The 19,332-nt window shown below is 45.2% G+C and overlaps 1 protein-coding gene and 1 non-coding gene across 2 annotated transcripts in view; both read left to right on the top strand.

Annotated features, from left to right (window-relative positions):
- The window catches only part of ANKH (ANKH inorganic pyrophosphate transport regulator), a 164,046-nt gene that overhangs the window by 105,297 nt on the left and 39,417 nt on the right, over positions 1 to 19,332 (top strand). Inside the window, exons 3-6 of the mRNA XM_070476503.1 lie at positions 2,739 to 2,857; positions 7,022 to 7,105; positions 13,721 to 13,891; positions 16,087 to 16,221. Coding sequence (XP_070332604.1) covers positions 2,739 to 2,857; positions 7,022 to 7,105; positions 13,721 to 13,891; positions 16,087 to 16,221 — 509 coding nt within the window. The remainder of the gene's footprint in view (positions 1 to 2,738; positions 2,858 to 7,021; positions 7,106 to 13,720; positions 13,892 to 16,086; positions 16,222 to 19,332) is intronic.
- TRNAH-GUG (transfer RNA histidin (anticodon GUG)) lies at positions 1,417 to 1,488 on the top strand. The gene has a single exon. It is a non-coding gene; the product is annotated as a tRNA-His (tRNA).

Raw genomic sequence — 19,332 nt, 5'->3', positions numbered from 1 at the left:
ACTCGACCTTCACTAATTATACCTGCGAAGATCCCAAGGCCAAATCAGGTCACCTTCTGAGGTCCTAAGGGCTGGGAGTCAACAAACGAATTGTGAGGGGACAGAGGTCAACCCATACATCACCCTCTGAGTCTCAGCCTTTCTCCGGTCTCAAGGTCCCCACTTTGGCCATCCAGTCAGGTCCGCTCAGCTGGCATTTATATCAGCTCTAACCTTTACCAGGGAATTTTAGTTCCTGAGCTATTCATAGCCAGCCCTGCGCTCCTGCACTTGGCACGGCTCTGTTTGCCCAGCGTGGCTGCCTTTACCATTGGCAGCCGCCTCTGCCAGGAGGGGCAAGGGGGCCAGAATCAGGACATCTCTTGGGGAATCTCCACACAGTGAACTTGACCGGCAGTGAAAAGGCATGTACAGATCAACAGGGCCATGATTTCCAAGTCTCAGCACTCACGGTAAGCCATGTGTGTGGTTCAGTAACATCTTCATCCCGGCTTCAGGTTTCATCGGCTCATCTCAGATCTGAATGCACTTCTCACCTCGCTGCAAAGTGGGGCTGGAGGGCTCCCTCCCTGCCTCAGAGGGTCAGGTCACCTTCGTACCTTCTGATCCAAGCAGGACATCACAGCTGCCTCCCTGATCCCTGCTCATAACTAATCCCACTTCTCCCTTCTTTGTTCTTTCTGCCAAGTGCCAGCCTCCTCCTGGTTTTCCCTTCCTGTTGCCTCAGTGGTTCTGCTGGCCCTACCACGCTCCACACCTGACACCTGGGCTCAGCTGGCAGTTCGCCTTTTGGTTTCCACCTCGGCTCCTCCTCTGGGATTCAGATCTGTCCTGCATCTGCCTCCCTCACCAGCCCTGTTCTCTGTATGACTCAGTCATCTTAGCCCCGTGCCTCTTGAAATCACTTACTCATACCTCACTCCCACTGGGATTCACATTTGTGAATTTAAATATCTTTGTTTTCATCCTGAAGAGCATGCTTAATTCAACATCCTCATGATTCCAGGCTAATCCCGACAAAAGATGGAGGATTATTTCTTTTTACCAATTAATATGGTAATAAACCCACAAAGAGTCAGAAACAACTTAGCAACTGAACAACAAACAACAAATAGTAACAAATCGTTCCCCACACTTTGAAATAGAGGAAGGGATTCTGGTTGTTTCACAAAAAAGTAAGAGAGACCCTGCATTTGACCTCCTTTCTGATTTCAAAGCAGCTTCTGCACTTCTCAAGTACATAAATATTCATATTAATGAATGAGTGAACACAGCAGGAACCCTACTATTAGAGCACTATGTAAAACACTATGAAAACACAAAGATTATTGTTTTCCTAGATAGTCTAAACTTTGTATCAATGAGGTAGAAAATAGTCAATATTTTATTTAACCTTTACTAAAATGTCATGGGGCTTCCCTGGTGGCTCAGATGGTAGAGAATCTGCCTGTGGTGCAGGAGACCCAGGTTCGATCCCTGGGTTGGGAAGATCCCCTGGAGAAGGGAATGGCTACCCAGTCCAGTGTTCTTGCCTGGAGAATTCCATGGACAGAGAAGCCTGGAGAGCCACAGTCCATGGGGTCACAACGAGTCATAGACAAATACACACACACACATACACACACACACACACAAATCAGTGTCAGAGTGCTTAGTTCATACATTATGAAATTTTTCTCTTTCTACCTTTTTCACCCTTTGACACGTACACATTCATTCAGCCTTTGTTGATTAAAGCCCTTTATGTTCTAGCTACACACTGGTCCCAAATCCTCACATTGGAGGGACTTGCAAAGCACAGAGACAGCATTTTTCCACTGGGCAAACTATACCCACAGTTTCCACCCCCCACAATTTTTGCCTTCCTGGGAAAAATGAAACAAAAGGAATTACAAACAGTGAATAGCTACCTTTAAATTTTTATTGAAAAGCCATGTTTGTTGAATCACTGTGTTGTACACCTGGAAGTAGCATAATGTCATAGATTCATTAAACTTAATAAAGAAAAAAGAAAAGGCATATTAACACATAGGAATTTTCTCTTAGTAAATAATTTAGAATACCTACAGACATTGAGGGCTTCCCTGCTGGCTTAGTGGTAAAGAACCCCCCTGCCAATGCAGGAGATGCAGGTTTGATCCCTTGAGAAGGAAATGGCAACCCACTCCCGTATTCTTGCCTGGGAAGTTCCATGAACAGAGGAGCTTGGTGGGCTAGAGTCCATGGGCTAGCAAAAGAGTCAGACATGATTTAGCAACTAAACAACAACTACATAGGCACTGAGCTTTCAAACTAGCCACCAAGCATTCTTTTATAACATCAAAAGAATGGAAGCAACCTAAATATATAATAATAGGAGATTGAGCAAGTGATAATAAATAAACCTGCAAAATTCAGCACAACCAATTAAATACAGAAGCATGTTACGGAGAGATGTTTATGGTTCACAAAAGAGTATGTATGTAGTATGATGCCATTTTTGTGTTGAAACACCCACGCATACTCCACCACATAACACCCATAAAACACCTGGATGATTAACACCCAGAGTGTCGACTGTGACCCCTTCTGGGCAGAAGGATGGATGAGACTGTAGATGATTTTCATCCTTTTGCTTACCTAGAATTTTTTTTACCAAAAAAAAAAAGATATTATCTTTAAAACTGTTTTTAAACTTTTGAGATAAAAGGCTCATAAGGACAACTTTTTCTAACTATCGCCGTGTATTTTGTTTGCAGCATATAGTGACCTGGGCTACTACATCATCAATAAATTGCACCATGTGGACGAATCAGTGGGGAACAAAACAAGAAGGGCCTTCCTGTATCTTGCTGCCTTCCCTTTTATGGATGCGATGGTGAGTAGGGGAGATCGTCCGCACTTTTTTTTTTTTAATTATGGTAAAAAATACATAACCTAAAACATACCATTTTAACCATTTTTATGTGTGTGGTTCAATGGCGTATAGTATAGTCACATTGTTGTGAATCTTCAGAACTCTTTTCATCCTGGGATACTGACTCTACTCCCGTTAAACACTGACTCCCCATCCACCCCTTCCCCAGCCCCTGGCAATCCGGAAATGGAAATGGGTCCACTTACTCCCTACAACAGATCTGCTTACTCCTTGGCAGGAAAGTTAAGACCAGCCTAGACAGCATGTTAAAAAGCAGAGACATTACTTTGCCAACAAAGGTCTGTCTGGTCAAGGCTATGGTTTTTCCAGTGGTCATGTATGGATGTGAGAGTTGGACTATAAAGAAAGCTGAGTGCCGAACAATTGATGCTTTTGAACTGTGGTGTTGGAGAAGAATCTTGAGAGTCCCTTGGACTGTGAGGAGATCCAACCAGTCCATCCTAAAGGAAATCAGTCGTGAGTGTTCATTGGAAGGACTGATGCTGAAGCTGAAACTCCAATACTTTGGCCACCTGATGCGAAGAGCTGACACATTGGAAAAGACCCTGATGCTGGGAAAGATTGAGGGCAGGAGGAGAAGGGGACAACAGAGGATGAGATGGTTGGATAGCATCACCGACTCAATGGACATGAGTTTGAGTAAACCCCATTAGTTGGTGATGGACAGGGAGGCCTGATGAGCTGTGGTCCATGGAGTTGCAAAGAGTCAGACACGACTGAACGACTAAACTGAACTCCCTACAAAATGATCAACACCCTTGAGGCTCTCTTCACTGCCCTCCACACTTTTCTCACTGGAGGAATTTTCATATAACGTGAAATTGCCCATCTGAACCGTTGTTAAGTGCAGTTGAGTGGCCTTGGGCGCTTTCACATTGCTCTTCTCCCATCCCCACCGTCCACGCTCAGCTCTCTCCGTCCTCCCCACTGAACACTAACTCCCCACCCTCCCCAGTGCCTGGCACCCACCACTGTCACTTCTATGTCTGTGAACTCAACTACTCTCGGTACCTCACGAATAGAATGATACAGTATTTGTCTTTTTGTGGCTGTTTGGCTTATTTCACTTCACAGAATATCTTCAGGGTTCACCCATGTTGTAGCCTGTGTCAGGATGTCCTTTTCTAAGGCTGAATAATATTTCCTGTATGTATAAGCCGTATTTTGTTTATCCTTTCACCCATCCATGGGCATCTGGGTTATTTCCATATTTGTCTGCTATGAATACTGCCACTAGGAAGATGAGTGTACAAATATCCCTATGAGTTCTTGCTGTAATTCTTTTGAGTGTATACCCATAGGAGGAATTGCTAAATCATATAATAATTCTGTTTTTAAGTTTTTGAGGCTCCATCACACTGATGGAGCAGCTGCACTGTTTTACCTCTCCGCTAGCTGTGCGGAAGGGTTCCAGTTGACCACTCATTGACTTTTAACCAGTCCATCTTGTCAGTTTATTTTATGAGAATTGTCTGTATTTGCCACAAGTTCTGGCAGGAGACAAGAGAGCTCCCTTGAAAATTTGATTCTAATATAAATTCTTTTCTGATCTATTCAGGCTCAAGAGATCAGGATAGCTTTCAGATAAACTTACCACTTGTGTGGTATAAGCACCCAAAGCTTTTTACAATAAGACTCACTTGAATATACTGATAAGGCTTTATTACTTTAATAACCAGCTTTGCTAGAGTAGCTAAGGATGACTCGCTTCCATAGATTAAATTCTTTTTCCTGATACTGAAGAGTTCTCAAAGAATGCTTTTTTCCTATTCATCTGTGTTGTAGATATAAAAGAGACTTAGCAAAAGATATATATATATATATATGTATGTGTATATATATATATATATATATACACACACACATATACATATATCTCTCATAATGGCTAATGGTGGAAAATAAACCCTTTCTTTGGGATCCATTTTAAATTACCCTTGGAAGAAAACTTTAAAATATGATCATCTGTATAGGTTTTTTTTTTTAGTTTTTAAGAATTTTTTATTATGAAAAATTTTAGACATACATGAAAGTAAACACAAATCATTAGCATTCAACAAGGCACTTCTTTTAAGAAGATGGCCTTTGATTTTACAGCTATATAGGTTTTGTTTTGTTTTGTTTAACCACCCCTCTCCTCCATTTCTATATACTTTAGATGTGTGAGGTGAGTATACCTCTGTGTCAAAGTTAAGGCTGCAGCCCCAAATCCTCAGAGGAAGGAGGCAAGGTACTAATATAAATGCATGTGGTCCATCCTCTCAAATGTCATCAGAAGTCTCACTGTACCCCCAGCTGGGTTAATGGGCACAACCTCACTGAATCTGACGGCTTCCTAGCAGTGTGGGGGAGCCTTAGATACTAAACCCTCAGTTTCCACCAAAGGTTCTTATTTTCAGTTGTCCTGACATCACTTTAGGCTAAGAATTTGGCCATTGGAACACTTGTACCTGGGTTTTCTTTTTCTTACTTATCACCAGGTGTGTTTACTCTGGTAGCTGACACATACCTTCCACCTCTGTGCCCCCTGCCTCCAAAAGAAAAAGGCCAAGGATTTGGGGGTGTGTGGAAGCAGAGTCCCCACAGGGCCCAGACTGGACTGAGGTGGCCCCACAGTGCCCTCAAAGCAGTGAGAGAACTGAATGGGGTGATAGCCTAAGAGAGTGAAAACCCAGCTTCCTAGGCAGAGTCTGAGATTCCACCCTAATGCCCTTCCTGCTATCTGCACTGGGACTCTGCAAACACATAGAAGAACTACAATTATCAGGGAACTCAGGACCAAAGTGACCCACAGACTCTTTTGTGCCCTGTGTACCATGTCCTTTCTGTAACTTACTTGCCTCAGAAGTTCCCAAAACTCAAAACATTTGTGATCAGCACTCTTTTCTTCCATATTTCATCTACCAACTCACTCCCCCAAAAGACCAGTAATAAGAGATTACTGATAAAGACCAAAATAATACACAACATCTCCCCCAAACACACACACACACACACACACCCTACAGCATGGCCCTGATGTATTAGTTGGAGAGAGAATATTTTTGAAGCTTATCATCCAGATAACTTTCAGTCAGTAAAGTGAGGCCACAAGCCACAATTTACAAATGTCATCTACACTGCCTTTCTTTTCATATTTGGCTCCTTGGGACCTGTGAGCTGAGGAGGAAGTGGTGGTAGCCACAGTTGTATAGTCTTGACACCGACCTAGGTTATTCCCTAGGTCTGCGTGTGTTTAGCTCATATCTGCTCACACTGTTTAGTGCACGTGAAATGTTATTTCTGTGTCAGTTCAGGTTGACCTTTACTAGTTAGAAAGATGATACTGAAACAGATCCTACTTTGAACTTCAAACCTTCTCCAAAGCTGCCATTCCCTGGGCTTTTCGTTGTCTGCAGGCTTTCTAGCACCTTCCTCTTAATTCCCCTCAAAGGCACAAAGTGTCAGATCAGATCCTGCCCAAACTTACAGAGAAGGAAATAGCAGGACCCTGATCAGTCAGTGGGAGCCTGTGATGACCGCAGCAACTCAGAGACCGTTTTGAGTCCTCATTGGAACCCGCGTCACAGACCAGAAAGCTGTGGTTTGTGATTCACACTGGTCCCCGTTCCTGGTATTCACCCAGATTTCCTGCCAAGCCCATGAACCAGTACACTAGTCTTCAGATAATTGGCACCAAACAAATGCTATGTGGTCGCTGGTTCCGCTTAAAAACCTCACTTGGGTGCTCGGGGCTGGTGCACTGGGATGACCCAGAGGGATGGGATGGGGAGGGAGGCGGGAGGGGGGTTCAAGATGGGGAAAGCATGTAAATCCATGGCTGATTCATGTCAATGTATGGCAAAAACCACTACAATATTGTAAAGTAATTAGCCTCCAACTAATAAAAATAATTGGGGGAAAAAAAAAAACAACCTCACTTGGTCCTGGATACCAGGTTAAGTTACAAGCATCCTATCAATCAAAGATTCATTAAACTTGTGCTACTAAGGTTGGGAGGTGGGTGGGTATAAAGTCTATTTCAAGAACACCCAGGAACTCATAAGAACTAGAAGTAACCTAATCCTGAATGTGTCTCATGCCCAAATCACTCCTTCCCGGCAGGCATGGACCCATGCTGGCATTCTCTTAAAACACAAATACAGTTTCCTGGTCGGATGTGCCTCAATCTCTGACGTCATAGCTCAGGTGAGTGTGGTGTTTGTGTCAAAGCTGCTTCTTTCAGATGATGGACAGAACTGGCCGATGCCTCACTTACATCCATCCACCCTGCAGTGCATCCCTACCTGATTCAGATCAAACATGGACTTTGAGAAATGCTTGTTAAATGAATGAGCAAACGAACCCTCTTGTGATTACAGTGTGTAGAATCTTGCGAAAAGGGGGGATTGTAGGAATTGAATTTCACTATCAGAGGTTTTGACCTTTATTGTCAAGGCTCTTGCATGCGAAATGACTCTAAAGCCGTGGCTAGCAGGTGGTCATGGGGTCACTGTGTACCTGACCGGGTGGACACACGGGCCTCTGTGTGGCCGAGTCACTTAGGGCTAGGTTTAGGAGAGCGCTCCTAGACATTAGTCTTTAATTGTCATTGCCACCTGGGCAGTTCAGGCATCTTTCCCCCAAACTTACAATCAGGAAATTGAGTCTGAGAACATGCTACTTCTGTCCGGTTTCCCCAGGGTCTGACACCAGCCCTGGTATCCATGCTCCATCCTTTCTTCTTCCATCAAAGATACCATGACAGATTTTAGCAGAAGATATTTAATTCCTACAGTCTGTAAGTTAGACTTAGTTCCTACAGTTGGGGACTTGGAGAATGATCTCTTCATGGAGAAGGAGGCAGACTGATTTCTAAACTTGCTTTCCAGTTCTCAATTCCATGCTATGAACATATCCACATGGTTCTTCCTGGTTATTCCCTGCTGAGCATGCTAGTCTTTCAACCACCTTTTTGAGATAATCTACTGTTCAACTGTTAGTACCTCCCTGAAGGCCAAGAATTAAATTTCCAAATTAATTGCATTGACTCCATGGATCACTATTTAAAGTAATTTAAATTGCTTCCTGCTAACTTTATATGTGTGTGTCTGTGTGTGTGTGTGTATGAGTGTGTGTGTGTTTTCTAGCACATGCCTGAATACTCTCTAACATCATTCTTTGATGTATCTTTGTTAATTTTCTTGTTGAATTATTAGAGGTTTTTTGCTTAGTCTTACTTTTGATTCATCCTCTGAGGGATGAACTGAACTGTCTCGTTCATGCTAATCACTTACTTGGAAATTAAGGGAACACCTCTCTTTTTCAACATGAGCATTGACATCTGAGTGAGCATTTGTAAATGCCATATCCTCAAAGGCAAAAAGAAAAACACACATCTTTGCCTTAGATAAATACAGCAAGCATCCAAGAGTAAAAGAAAGAAATCATATCCCTTAAAAATTTACAGCCTTTTTCCTTCTTAATTTTAAAACTGGTACTAACCCCTGCCTGCTGGGAGGGCTCGAAATTTCAGAATAAACATACCTGGTTAGTTGGGGCATTGGAAGCTGGATTCAGGTGCCATCTGTTCTCAGGCTGTTCCTGGTGATGTAGTTATTTTAAACCTTATAGCTTGAGTTCCTACCTTACAGCTTAACCCTTATAGCTTGAGTTGGTTGAGGGAATAAATTCAATTTTTATGCGTAAGTGTTTTGCTCTCACTCCCACCTGCATCTTCATTCCTCTCATTACTTGAAAGCATTTGTTAATTACCAGATCTGGTAATGAATAAATAGATCCCAGACAAAATCCTTTTTTGAAAACATTTTTAAAGGTATTTATTTTATTTTTATTTTTAAAATTATAAAAGTATGATAATGCATTTACAAGAGACTTGGGAAAATACAGAACAAAATTACATTTAGTTTCACTAAGGAGATCCAACCAGTTCATCCTAAAGGAAATCAGTCCTGAATATTCATTGAAAGGACTGATGCTGAAGCTGAAACTCCCAATACTTTGGCCACCTGATGCAAAGAGCTGACTCATTGGAAAACACCCTGATGCTGGGAAAGATTGAGGGCAGGAGGAGAAGGGGACGACAGAGGATGAGATGGTTGGATGGCATCACCAACTCAATGGAATGGGTTTGGGTGGACTCTGGAAGCTGGTGATGGACAGGGAGGCCTGGCATGCTGTGGTTCATGGGGTCACAAAGAGTCAGACACAACTGAGCGACTGAACTGAACTGATTAAGATCTTTGGTTGGAGTTTCAATATCAAACTCTCAAAAAATTAATAAAATGAATATTTGGAAAAGTAGAAGAATATGGTAGACCTATAAAGCACCGTGAACCAATTCAACATAATTAAGATTTATACAATTTTCACACAGCAGTAGAATACAAATTATATTCAAGTTTCCGTAGACTATAAACTAGGAGACATTGGAACATATCCAGGGACATAAAACAAGGTTCAAAAATTCTATGGTCTAAAGATATTGAAATCATATAGAGTTCTAGGCAAAGACCCTTGAAATACCACCTTGGCATAGATAGGAAGGGAGTGATCACCAGTGATAACATGAAAACAGTTTGTAATGCCTTGAGCTTCAGTGCCAACTCCTGTTTAAAAAGTAATTTTTAGTAACCTAATTAATTTCATATCATAATACAAAAAAAAAGCTCTTGGTTTGGTTCCAACATGATATAGTTTTCTGTGTCACCATTATTTAATAATCATATGCTTTGTATTTATTTCATGATCACCTGGACTTTCTTAACTTGCTTAGTATCAAATGAAACTTCGTTGTGGGGGACTGGGGTTGTTGGGCCTCACTGGGACATCTAGTCCTTTCCCCTATCTGCTATCATCAGCCCTGGCCTTCTGAAGTCAGCTCAGACCCCAGAGATGGGATCCCAGGATACCAGTTGAGTAATGTGGTTGCACTACTGTAAGTCCCCTTGTCTCCTGCCTTTCCATCTCGGCCTTCTGGCAAGATCCCAAAGATCCCAGTCGTGAACCACGCAGTGGTGTGCACGTTGCACCGCTTGTACCCAGGTAGCAAGTGCTCCTGCAAAAAGTTTCACAGTGGGACAAACTGATCGCAGTATAAATTCACAATCTCATCACTCACCTCAGCTGACTCTAGTGACCATGTCCGAGGGTCCCCACCCACCTCACTGTCCCCAGCAAATGACCTCACTGCCCACGACCCTGAGGACCTCAAACCCACCTGCCTACTTTCAGACCCTGGCATCACCCCTGCTCCCCCCGTTACAGGAAAGGTCATGTCCCTCCTTGGTCCCACCCCACTTCTTCCTCCGGTGCCTGGGAGCCTGTCCTGTCCTGCTTTCTGGGGAACCTTATTCATCACCTCTCTCTCCCCTGGATCATTTCTCTTGATGTGGAAACATGCTCAAACTTCTGCCACCTTAAAACAACCACAACCACAGCATCAGCAACAAGCTTTTTCTGGCTCCCAGGTACCTCTGTAGCTACAATTCTGTTTTTTCACAGCCAAACCTTTCAGAAAGGTGGTTTCCACCCGGGTCTCCATTTCTTCCCTTCTCTGTCCTTCTTTAACCTACTGCAGACTGACTTCCTCTCCCATCAGCTCACCCACACAGGTCTCACTAATGACCTGCCTGCCACTGAATCCAGTGCAACAGTTTTCATTGACTTGGTAGATGTCTCAGTAACTCTTCATTCTGTTGACTGCACCCTCCTCCATGAAACACCCCTTCCCACTGGCGCTCACACCAACATATCCTGGTTTTTCTTCTACTTCTGACAGCCCAGATCATCTACTGATGTGTAAATGCTGAAGTTGCTCAAGACCCATGTCTCCTCACTGTGTATTCTATTCATGAAGAATCTGATGGGTGCCCCGCAATTATACCATCTGTAACATGACTGATATTCACCAAATAAATGTCTGCAGCCAAGCCCTCTGCTCTGGGCTCTAGACAAGGCATCTGAATATTTCCATTCAGATCCTTCATAGGCATCGTAAGCCTCAATTCATAATCTTCATGATCTTGATGACTGCATTTTTGAATGAATCTCTGCCCCTACCATCTGCTCAGAAACCCCGGGAGCCACCCGGGCAGCATCCCTCTTCATTCCCATCTGTCTAAAACATTTAATCCTAGATGCTTCCTTGTCAGCCCTCTTCTCCCCATCTCTGCTGCTCTGTTCTGAGAGGTCAGCCCTCCCACCTGGATCCTTAGAGATGCCTCCTGTGCCCAGGCCTGCCCCTCTGCTCTGGGTCTCCTCTCTCCTCCCCCAATGGGGCCACATTAATCGATTCTCAGTGACATTCTGGCCACCTCACCCCCTCCTCGAACCTGCTTTCAGATTGCCTCCTGGTGTTCCTGAGATAAAAAGCCAGTATCCTGATCACAGGCTGAGAGGGGCTGAAAATCCACCAGCCCGGCTTCCTCCCCAGCCCAACCACTCTCGTCTGTTCCCTCGCTCTCTGTCCTCCAGGCCCCCCGTCCTCCCTTCCAGACCGGATGTGGCCAAGCCCCTCCCCCTGGGAATTCCCCCAGGGAATGCCCTGGCCTCTGCTCTCCCCACCCACCACCGGCTCCTGCCACCCACTGCCAGCCAGCTGCCTGGGCTCTGGGTCTCTGCTCAGATGCACCCCCAAGGGGCAACCCCCTTCACTCCACAGCCTCCTCCCCACTCCCAGCACCGCTGCCCTCTTCCCTTCACGGGCCTTGTCAGGGGTTGACCATGACTCCTGCCTTCCCCGTAAGGTTGTCTGCTCCAGGAGAACAGAGTCTGGGACTACCTTATCCATCACTGAATCCCCAGCCCAGAGCAGGCTCTCCCTGGGAAAATCCTCACTACTGAGTCTGTAGGTTCCGCTCTCAAAATAACCTGATACAGTTTTGATGGCTGTATCAGATTCAAAAATCTTAATTCTGGATTGAAAATCAAAAGGGCCAGGTATTGTTTTAAATTGATAACTGACCCAACCCACGGTGAAGATGTAAGATGTACAATAAGTGTTGGACCACATGGCATCAAGCTATTAACAACACGAGGGAGGCTGACAAAACCATCACTCTGGCCTTGGGCTGGTCCAGGCCGAATGTCTCCTGCCTGCCTCTGTCCCACTCTAGCCCGCTCTGCTCCTCCTTCTGGTCCTCTGCATACCTCCCCCTCCCTTTTCCTTCACGTCCAGATCCCCTTCCTTGGTTCTGCTCATCTGGCCGTCCTGACGGCGCCACCAGGAGCCTTCCTGGACTTGGCAGAGGAGGGGGTCATCTTCACATATTCATTTTCCCTCCAACGTGTTCTCAGTCTCTAAACACTGTCATTAATACCATAGGTTTGTGTATGTCGAATATGTGAAGCCTGCTGCAGACATACTAGTTTCTGATTAGTTAGAGAAATAAATGGGCATCTTGGCCACATCGCAAAACTCAGTCTTCTGTTCCGAACACAATGGGGCCTTAACAAGGCTTTGTTCAGCTAGTCTTTGCCATCCTTCAGATAATACAGAACGTTTGTTCCCCCGGGAAGCAGCGGGCATGGAGACAGTCACAGGCATCTTTCCTTCCATCAGTGGGCTCCACTGTATCCTCAGCATGAACGTGAGTGTGTGATCGGGGGCGTGAATGGACACTCGCGTCATCCACACTCCGGGCAGCCACGTCCTGTCCAGGCGGCCGGGTCATAGCTCTGTCGTCTGCATTCCTGAGGTCATCTCTGACTGATTCTGTCACATTTAGTGGTTTAAGAACAACAGCCCCAGCACACATGTCAGTTTGTGGGATAAGTTGACCACCTCTAACGTCTAATACCTTTCTTTCGTTCCAAAGTTCCTCTGGATTGCTCTGTTCCCTGTAGCAATTGAATGCACTCATTTGACGAATCGTGCTCATTCTCCAGCTTCTTTTTTAACTTTCTGTCACCAGTCATTTCTTGAGAATGCAGTGATCAGAATACACCTCCTTTGGTCAGGCTCACTTAGCGGTGGTATATTTCACAAGCCTATTCTTCCATGGATGATTGGCTAAGAAGGTTGATGTAGCTCAGATACTCTCTCCCCTCCCCTATTTTCCTACCTCTGCACCCACTATTCCTCAGGGATTCTCCCAAGATGGGACTCCTAGGACTCTGCCCAGAGGCTGGACTGATTCCCTCACTTCCAAAGGATGAGAGGTTAAATAATTTGATAAATTTGCTTTAGAGCCTGTACCATTCAATAGAGATTGACACTTTACTGTTATTTCAATCCCTGCTGACTTTGTATTTTTTTGACCTATGCCACTTTTATAAGTCAATATCTTAAATTTTGATTGTCTGGTTTTATAATAATAAATACTGGTGGCTTTCACAGCATGTTTAGTGGAATCCACGTTGTAAATGTAAATGGCTGTTTTCCTGTGTCCCGTCATTCGTCACTATTCTGTCCTTTGTGGAAGGTCACTTAGGTCCTCTGGCGTGGATTACATGTGTTCCTGGAGAGGGAAAAACTCTTCTGCATCATTTAGGGTCTGGGAAACCAAAGCTTCTGGGTAGTCTTCAGCAATAACCTTAACCAGATGTGCAGTTGCCTTAGAAAAAATACTTAGTGGTGAGCATAACAGAGTGACCGTGTGTTCTTCCAGTGCTTCCCAAACACCTGACCCTGGATTCTCCGAGAGAAGCCTTGCACGGTAGCCCCAGGTCCTGCTGCCCTTACTTCCAGTGTCAAGGCTTTTGCTCAGAGATCCATCTCAGTCTGGGTGCAAGAGGTTGGGCTGGGCTCCTGTTAATTGATTCCGTCGTCTCCCTGATGACTGTCTGTTTCCCACCTCTCAGGTCGTTTTTGTAGCCATTCTACTTCACAGTCACCTGGAATGCAGGGAGCCGCTGCTCATCCCCATCCTGTCCTTGTACATGGGCGCCCTCGTGCGCTGCACCACCCTGTGTCTGGGCTACTACAAGAACATCCACGACATCATCCCGGACAGGAGTGGACCGGAGCTGGGGGTAGGTCCTTAGACCCCGAGGACAGCCTGTCTGTACATCCGAGGGGAACACAGTTTGATCCTACCCCTGTGATTCGACATATCAGCGTAACAGGCACGTGCTCTGGGGTGTCCTATCCCAAGGTCAGGTGCTCGGTAATGTCCACAGGGATAAACAGCTGGAGAGCAGATGAACTCTGGAGATGGAAGGGAGACCTTATAGGCCACTCTCCAGCCTTCCTATCTCCGTCCGAGAAGACTGAGTCACAGTGAGTCAGGTCAGGCCCAGGAGGAAACACAGTGTTCATGGTTCTTCTCACTCTGTGGTCGAAAGGAAGCCACTCTGTGATCGACAAAGACTTCAGGAGCCCTGGTACCATTGAACTCACATTTGTTTAATTTCACAGCAGGGATCCAGGCTGTGTTTGGGCTTTCTGTACTGGCTAAACACACTCATTCAGGCACCTTCTACAGAGAGAGTTGGGGAGGGTTTAGGTGACACAGGAAATTTTAAATATGGTCTGTGGCCTCAGTCAGCTTTATGTCCCATTTGGCTTAGTCACCAACACAGAAATAATATTCAGACAAGATGGCACAGACCACAATGGGAATATAAGAGCTTCCCTCTGAGGCTGAGAGAAGGAAGAGAGGGATGTGGTCTCAGAAGCCCTCCTTATGGAGGCAGAGATTGGCCTGTGCCTCGAAAAGTGAATATGGTACAAGCAAGGTATAATCTTACCCAGGTGACCAAAGCGTTCTTTTCATCACCGGTGTAAATAGTATCTAATTATATGTATGCTAATCTTCTCTACCCTCTGGTATCAATTGGGTTGGTATCTATCCAGCTATAATTCAAATAGATATGACTTTATATTTATATATAAATATAAATAGACCACTCTGTCCCTGGGTCAGGAAGATCACCTGGAGGAGGGCATGGCAACCCACTCCAGTATTCTTGCCTGGAGAATTCCATGGACAAGAAGAGCCTGGCAGGCCACAGGCCATGCGGTCACAAGAGTCAGACGTGACTGAAGCCACTTAGCATGCAAAGTGGTATGTATATATGTACATGAATGTGTGTGTATGTGTGTATATATATATATGTATAGAGAGAGAGCTTCTCTGGTGGTTCAGACAATAAAGAATCTGCCTGCAATGCAGGAGACCCAGGTTCTATTCCTGGGTCAGGAAGATCCTCTAGAGAAGAGAATAGCTACTCTCGCCTGGGAAATCTCATGGACAGAGGAACCTAGTGAGCTACAGTCTGTGGGGTTGCAAAGAGTCAGACATGACTGAATGACTAGCAATTTCAATTTATATATAAATTGAGTACATTACCACACTCTAACCCTAATCCCACCTTTGACCACATGTTACTTTTGTCATGTCAAAACAGTCCTTGTACTGACTACTCACCTTGATCTGAAGTCAGGCCATCAATAATAGATTGAGATATTTCCATCATGAGGAACACCACATCAGATTGGTCTTGATGGCAGCAATCCATCTTAACATTCAGCTGCTAGCAAAAGAAAATAAAGTGACTGAGATGGCTCCAGGATGCAACACTTACCTTTATGAAGAATCAAAACCAAAGTCACTTGATAAAAGCCAGGTGTTAAAGATAGTGCCTATCTTTGCTGTGGAATTGTTAATAAATAGCTTTCTCTTTACTATGCTTTTATTTTGCTTATGCTTCTGAATATTTACATGACTTCTGTCAGAGCCTTGAGATTAGGAACCTCTGTCATAGACTTATAGAGTGCCTAAATAATTAGGCACATTCTTGACCACACTGATTCCAAAATAAATTACAATAATGTTTTATTTCTATGAGTTACTTCTTACTAACATGGCTTCTATCCAGTCAGTTTAATGATGTAAACAAGAACTTTTCCAACCTGTTTCTCAGGCTGTGAAGCTGGGTTCTGCTGGGGTTAGTATTGCCCTGTTTAGACAATAGTGGTTTGAATCCATCAAGCTTAAAGGCGTGTTTTGATTTCGTGGGAGCTTGCCAGCTGTCTAAGTTCAATTCTAATAAGACTGTACATCTTATTTTAATTCAACTTGGCTTGTCTACAGAGGCTTTTCCTACATTATTTTTAAGTATAGTGAATTGACTCATGGTTGACATCAGAAGAGGCTTTGATTCTGAATTATTTTTTCCTGCTCTTCTCGAGTTCAGCGAACTTTTATCCCATTTTGTTGATACAGGGAGATGCAACGATAAGAAAGATGCTGAGCTTCTGGTGGCCCCTGGCGCTCATCTTGGCCACACAGAGAATCAGCAGGCCCATTGTGAACCTCTTTGTTTCCCGGGACCTCGGTGGCAGTTCAGCAGCGACGGAGGTAAGGCATCTTCTGGGAGCGCGGGTGCCCAAAGTCACCGTGCAAAAAATGGGGGCAGGGAGGTGGCTGACAAATTTGTTTCCAGTTCCTCCTGAGAGCTAAGAAATTCTGTGATACGAAGTTCTGTGATACCTTCACACAAGGAAGCATTGATCTCCATCCGTGACTTAGAATGATGTGATTTTGTTTTTTGGTGAGTATGGAAGCAGTGACAGACTTTATTTTCTTGGACTCCAAAATCACTGTGGATGGTGACTGCAGCCATGAAATTAAAAAGATGCTTGCTCCTTGGAAGAAAAGCTAGACAAACCTAGACAGCGTAATAAAAAGCAGATACATCACTTTGCCAACACACGTCTGTACAATCAAAGCTATGGTTTTTCCAGTAGTTGTATATGGATATGAGAGTTGGACCATACAGAAGGCTGATCACCAAAAAATTGATGCTTTCAAACTGTGGTGCTGGAGAAGACTCATGAGAGTCCCTTGGACTGCAAGAAGATCCAGCCAGTCAATCCTAAAGGAGATCGGTCCTGAATATTCACTGGAAGGACTGATGCTGAAGCTCCACTATTTTGGCCACCTGATACAAAGAGCCGACTCATGGGAAAAGATCCTGATGCTGGGAAAGATTGAGGGTGGGAGGAGAAGGGGATGACACAGGATGAGATGAGTTTGAGCAAATGCCTGGGAGATAGTGAAGGACCGGGAAGCCTGGCGTGCTGCAGTCCATGGGGTTGCAAAAAGTCGGACGCGCCTAAGCGACTGAATGAGTGTAATGAGTATGAAAGAAGATATCTTATTCGCCCTTCTCTTTGACCACATGAAAAAAACCGAGGTAAGGACACAAAAGTAGCAAGAAGCTGGACTGTGTTAGAATCCAGGTTTTCTTTCTCCCACTCAGAGGCCTCTCTGTTTTCCCATGGAGTCAGCATGGAGCCTCTTCACTGTGGTCACAGGACGATGGGACCGGCCGTGCGCAGAAGTACCCAGAAGGCGAGGGCTGATGCCTCTGTGCTCTGACCCACCTCCCCTCGCCTGTCCGTGCTCCGCCTCCTGCACGTACCACCCAGCCCGCCGTGGCTGCATGCGCTCTTCGGCAGCCTGCCCTCCTTCCAAGGAGGGTCTCCTCCATTTACTCACAACTCAAGAAATTGATCTGGAAACTGGCAGCTCCTCCAGGGAGAGAGTCGAAGCATTTTTTATTTATTTTCCATCATGCCAGTATGGTATGAACAAATAGAAGGACTTCATTTGTTTGCTCATCTGCTGCCTTCTGGGGAATTAATTCTGGCTCTGGGACTGCTGATCCTTCAGGAAGGCCGGTGGCCGCTCCCGAAGGCCTCCTGTTTACACAACTGCCCTTGAATGTGCTTTCAGCACGTCTCCAGGCTGGGGTCTCTTGCCAGGTTCCATGTCCTGGGAAGCAGCTCATGTTGGCCTGGAAAGAGAAGTACGTAAATCACAAGCTGAATGCTTTCTCTTGCCTCCGTGGGTTCCTGGATTTTGTTTTCTTGACTCAACGAATGTCCTCTGGGGCGGCTTCTGTAACATGGCAGCTTTTTTACCTAATACTTTTGTTTTCGCTGCCCTGTAAAAAGTATGGGACACCCCCCTCCACCAATCACCTATGTGCTAAAAGTCCATCTTCCCCTTAAAAAAAAAAAAAACTAAGACATTTTTACGTTAGAATCATTTCTAAATGGACTTCAGTGCATAGAGACAGACCTCAGCATAGGGGGTCAGAACTGACATGAATTAATCATCTGCTTCTGATGGTGTTGGCACTTGCATACATCTCATTGACTCCCAACAGCCCTATGCTGTGGTTGTTGTTAGTCTCACGGTTTTGCTGGAGGAACAGAGAAGGGGCCTGAGAGGGTTCATGCTTCTCTTCACACACACCTGGAAAGTGATGGAGTGACGCTGGAATCCATCTGCCTGATTCCACCACCTGCTCCTCAGAGCAGTGTCTTCACCGGCTGGAGACCTACCTCATTCACATTCCTGGCATCGAAATGAAGGGTGACTGCAATCATGAAATTAAAAGATGCTTGCTCCCTGGAGGAAAAGCTATGACAAGCCTAGAAAGCGCAATAAAAATTAGAGACATCTCTTTGCCAGCTAAGGTCCGTATAGTCAAAGCTGTGGTTTTTCCAGCAGTCATGTACAGACAGGAGAATGGGTCCATAAAGAAGGCTGAGCACTGAAGAATTGATGCTTTCAAAATGTGATGCTGGAGAAGATGCTTGAGAGTCCCTTGGACAGCAAGGAGATCAAACCAGCCCATCCTAAAGGAAGTCAACCCTGAATATTCATTGGAAGGACTGATGCTGGAGCTGAAGCTCCAATCCTTTGGCCACCTGATGTGAAGAGTAGCATCCTGATCCCAGGAAAGATTGAAGATTCTGGGGAGGAGAAGGGGACGACAGAGGATGAGATGGTTGGATGGCATCACCGACTCGATGGACATGAATTTGAGCAAGCTCCAGGAGATGGTGAAGGACAGGGAAGCCTGGTGTGCTGCAGTCCATGGGGTCACAAAGAGTGGAACACGACTTAGACTGAACGACAGCAACAAAGAAATGAAACTCTCATATTCCTGGAAGAACCCACTTGGCTTCCTGTGAGAAGTATTAGTTTTCTCAAGTTAAACATCAGAGCTGGGCTCTCCTGGGCTGAACAGACTGGAAGGGAGTTGAGTGGGGTGGCAAGTACCATAAAGCCATTGACAGGTGCACACCATCAGCTTCCCTGAAGGATGGCGTGGAGGCAGAGAGGTGGTCCCTGAGTGCCGAGTGTTCAGAGAGCAAGGATGGAGCTCAGAATGGCATTTGGAGACTCAAGAATCAGGCTAGACGGGAGGGTTCCGTTTGGCTCTGTGAGCACCTGGCGGACCAGGGTTGAAATCTTGGCTTTTCAATCAGCGATCGGGACCTAGATAAACGTATCTAAACAAGACGCATCCTCCTAGTCTCAGGTGCACACTCTGGACCTGCTCAGCCCGCTCCCCAGGATGCAAGGGACCTCTGCCCCTTCCTTCTGCTCCAGGGCCGTCCCAAGGCTGGCCAGGCTGTCACCCGGGATGGAATGACCTGTCAGGGGGCTGTA

Source organism: Odocoileus virginianus, chromosome 14 (genome assembly GCF_023699985.2).
Source record: "Odocoileus virginianus isolate 20LAN1187 ecotype Illinois chromosome 14, Ovbor_1.2, whole genome shotgun sequence".
In the NCBI taxonomy this organism is placed as follows: Eukaryota; Metazoa; Chordata; class Mammalia; order Artiodactyla; family Cervidae; genus Odocoileus; species Odocoileus virginianus.
This window is presented reverse-complemented; position numbering and strand designations above follow the sequence as displayed.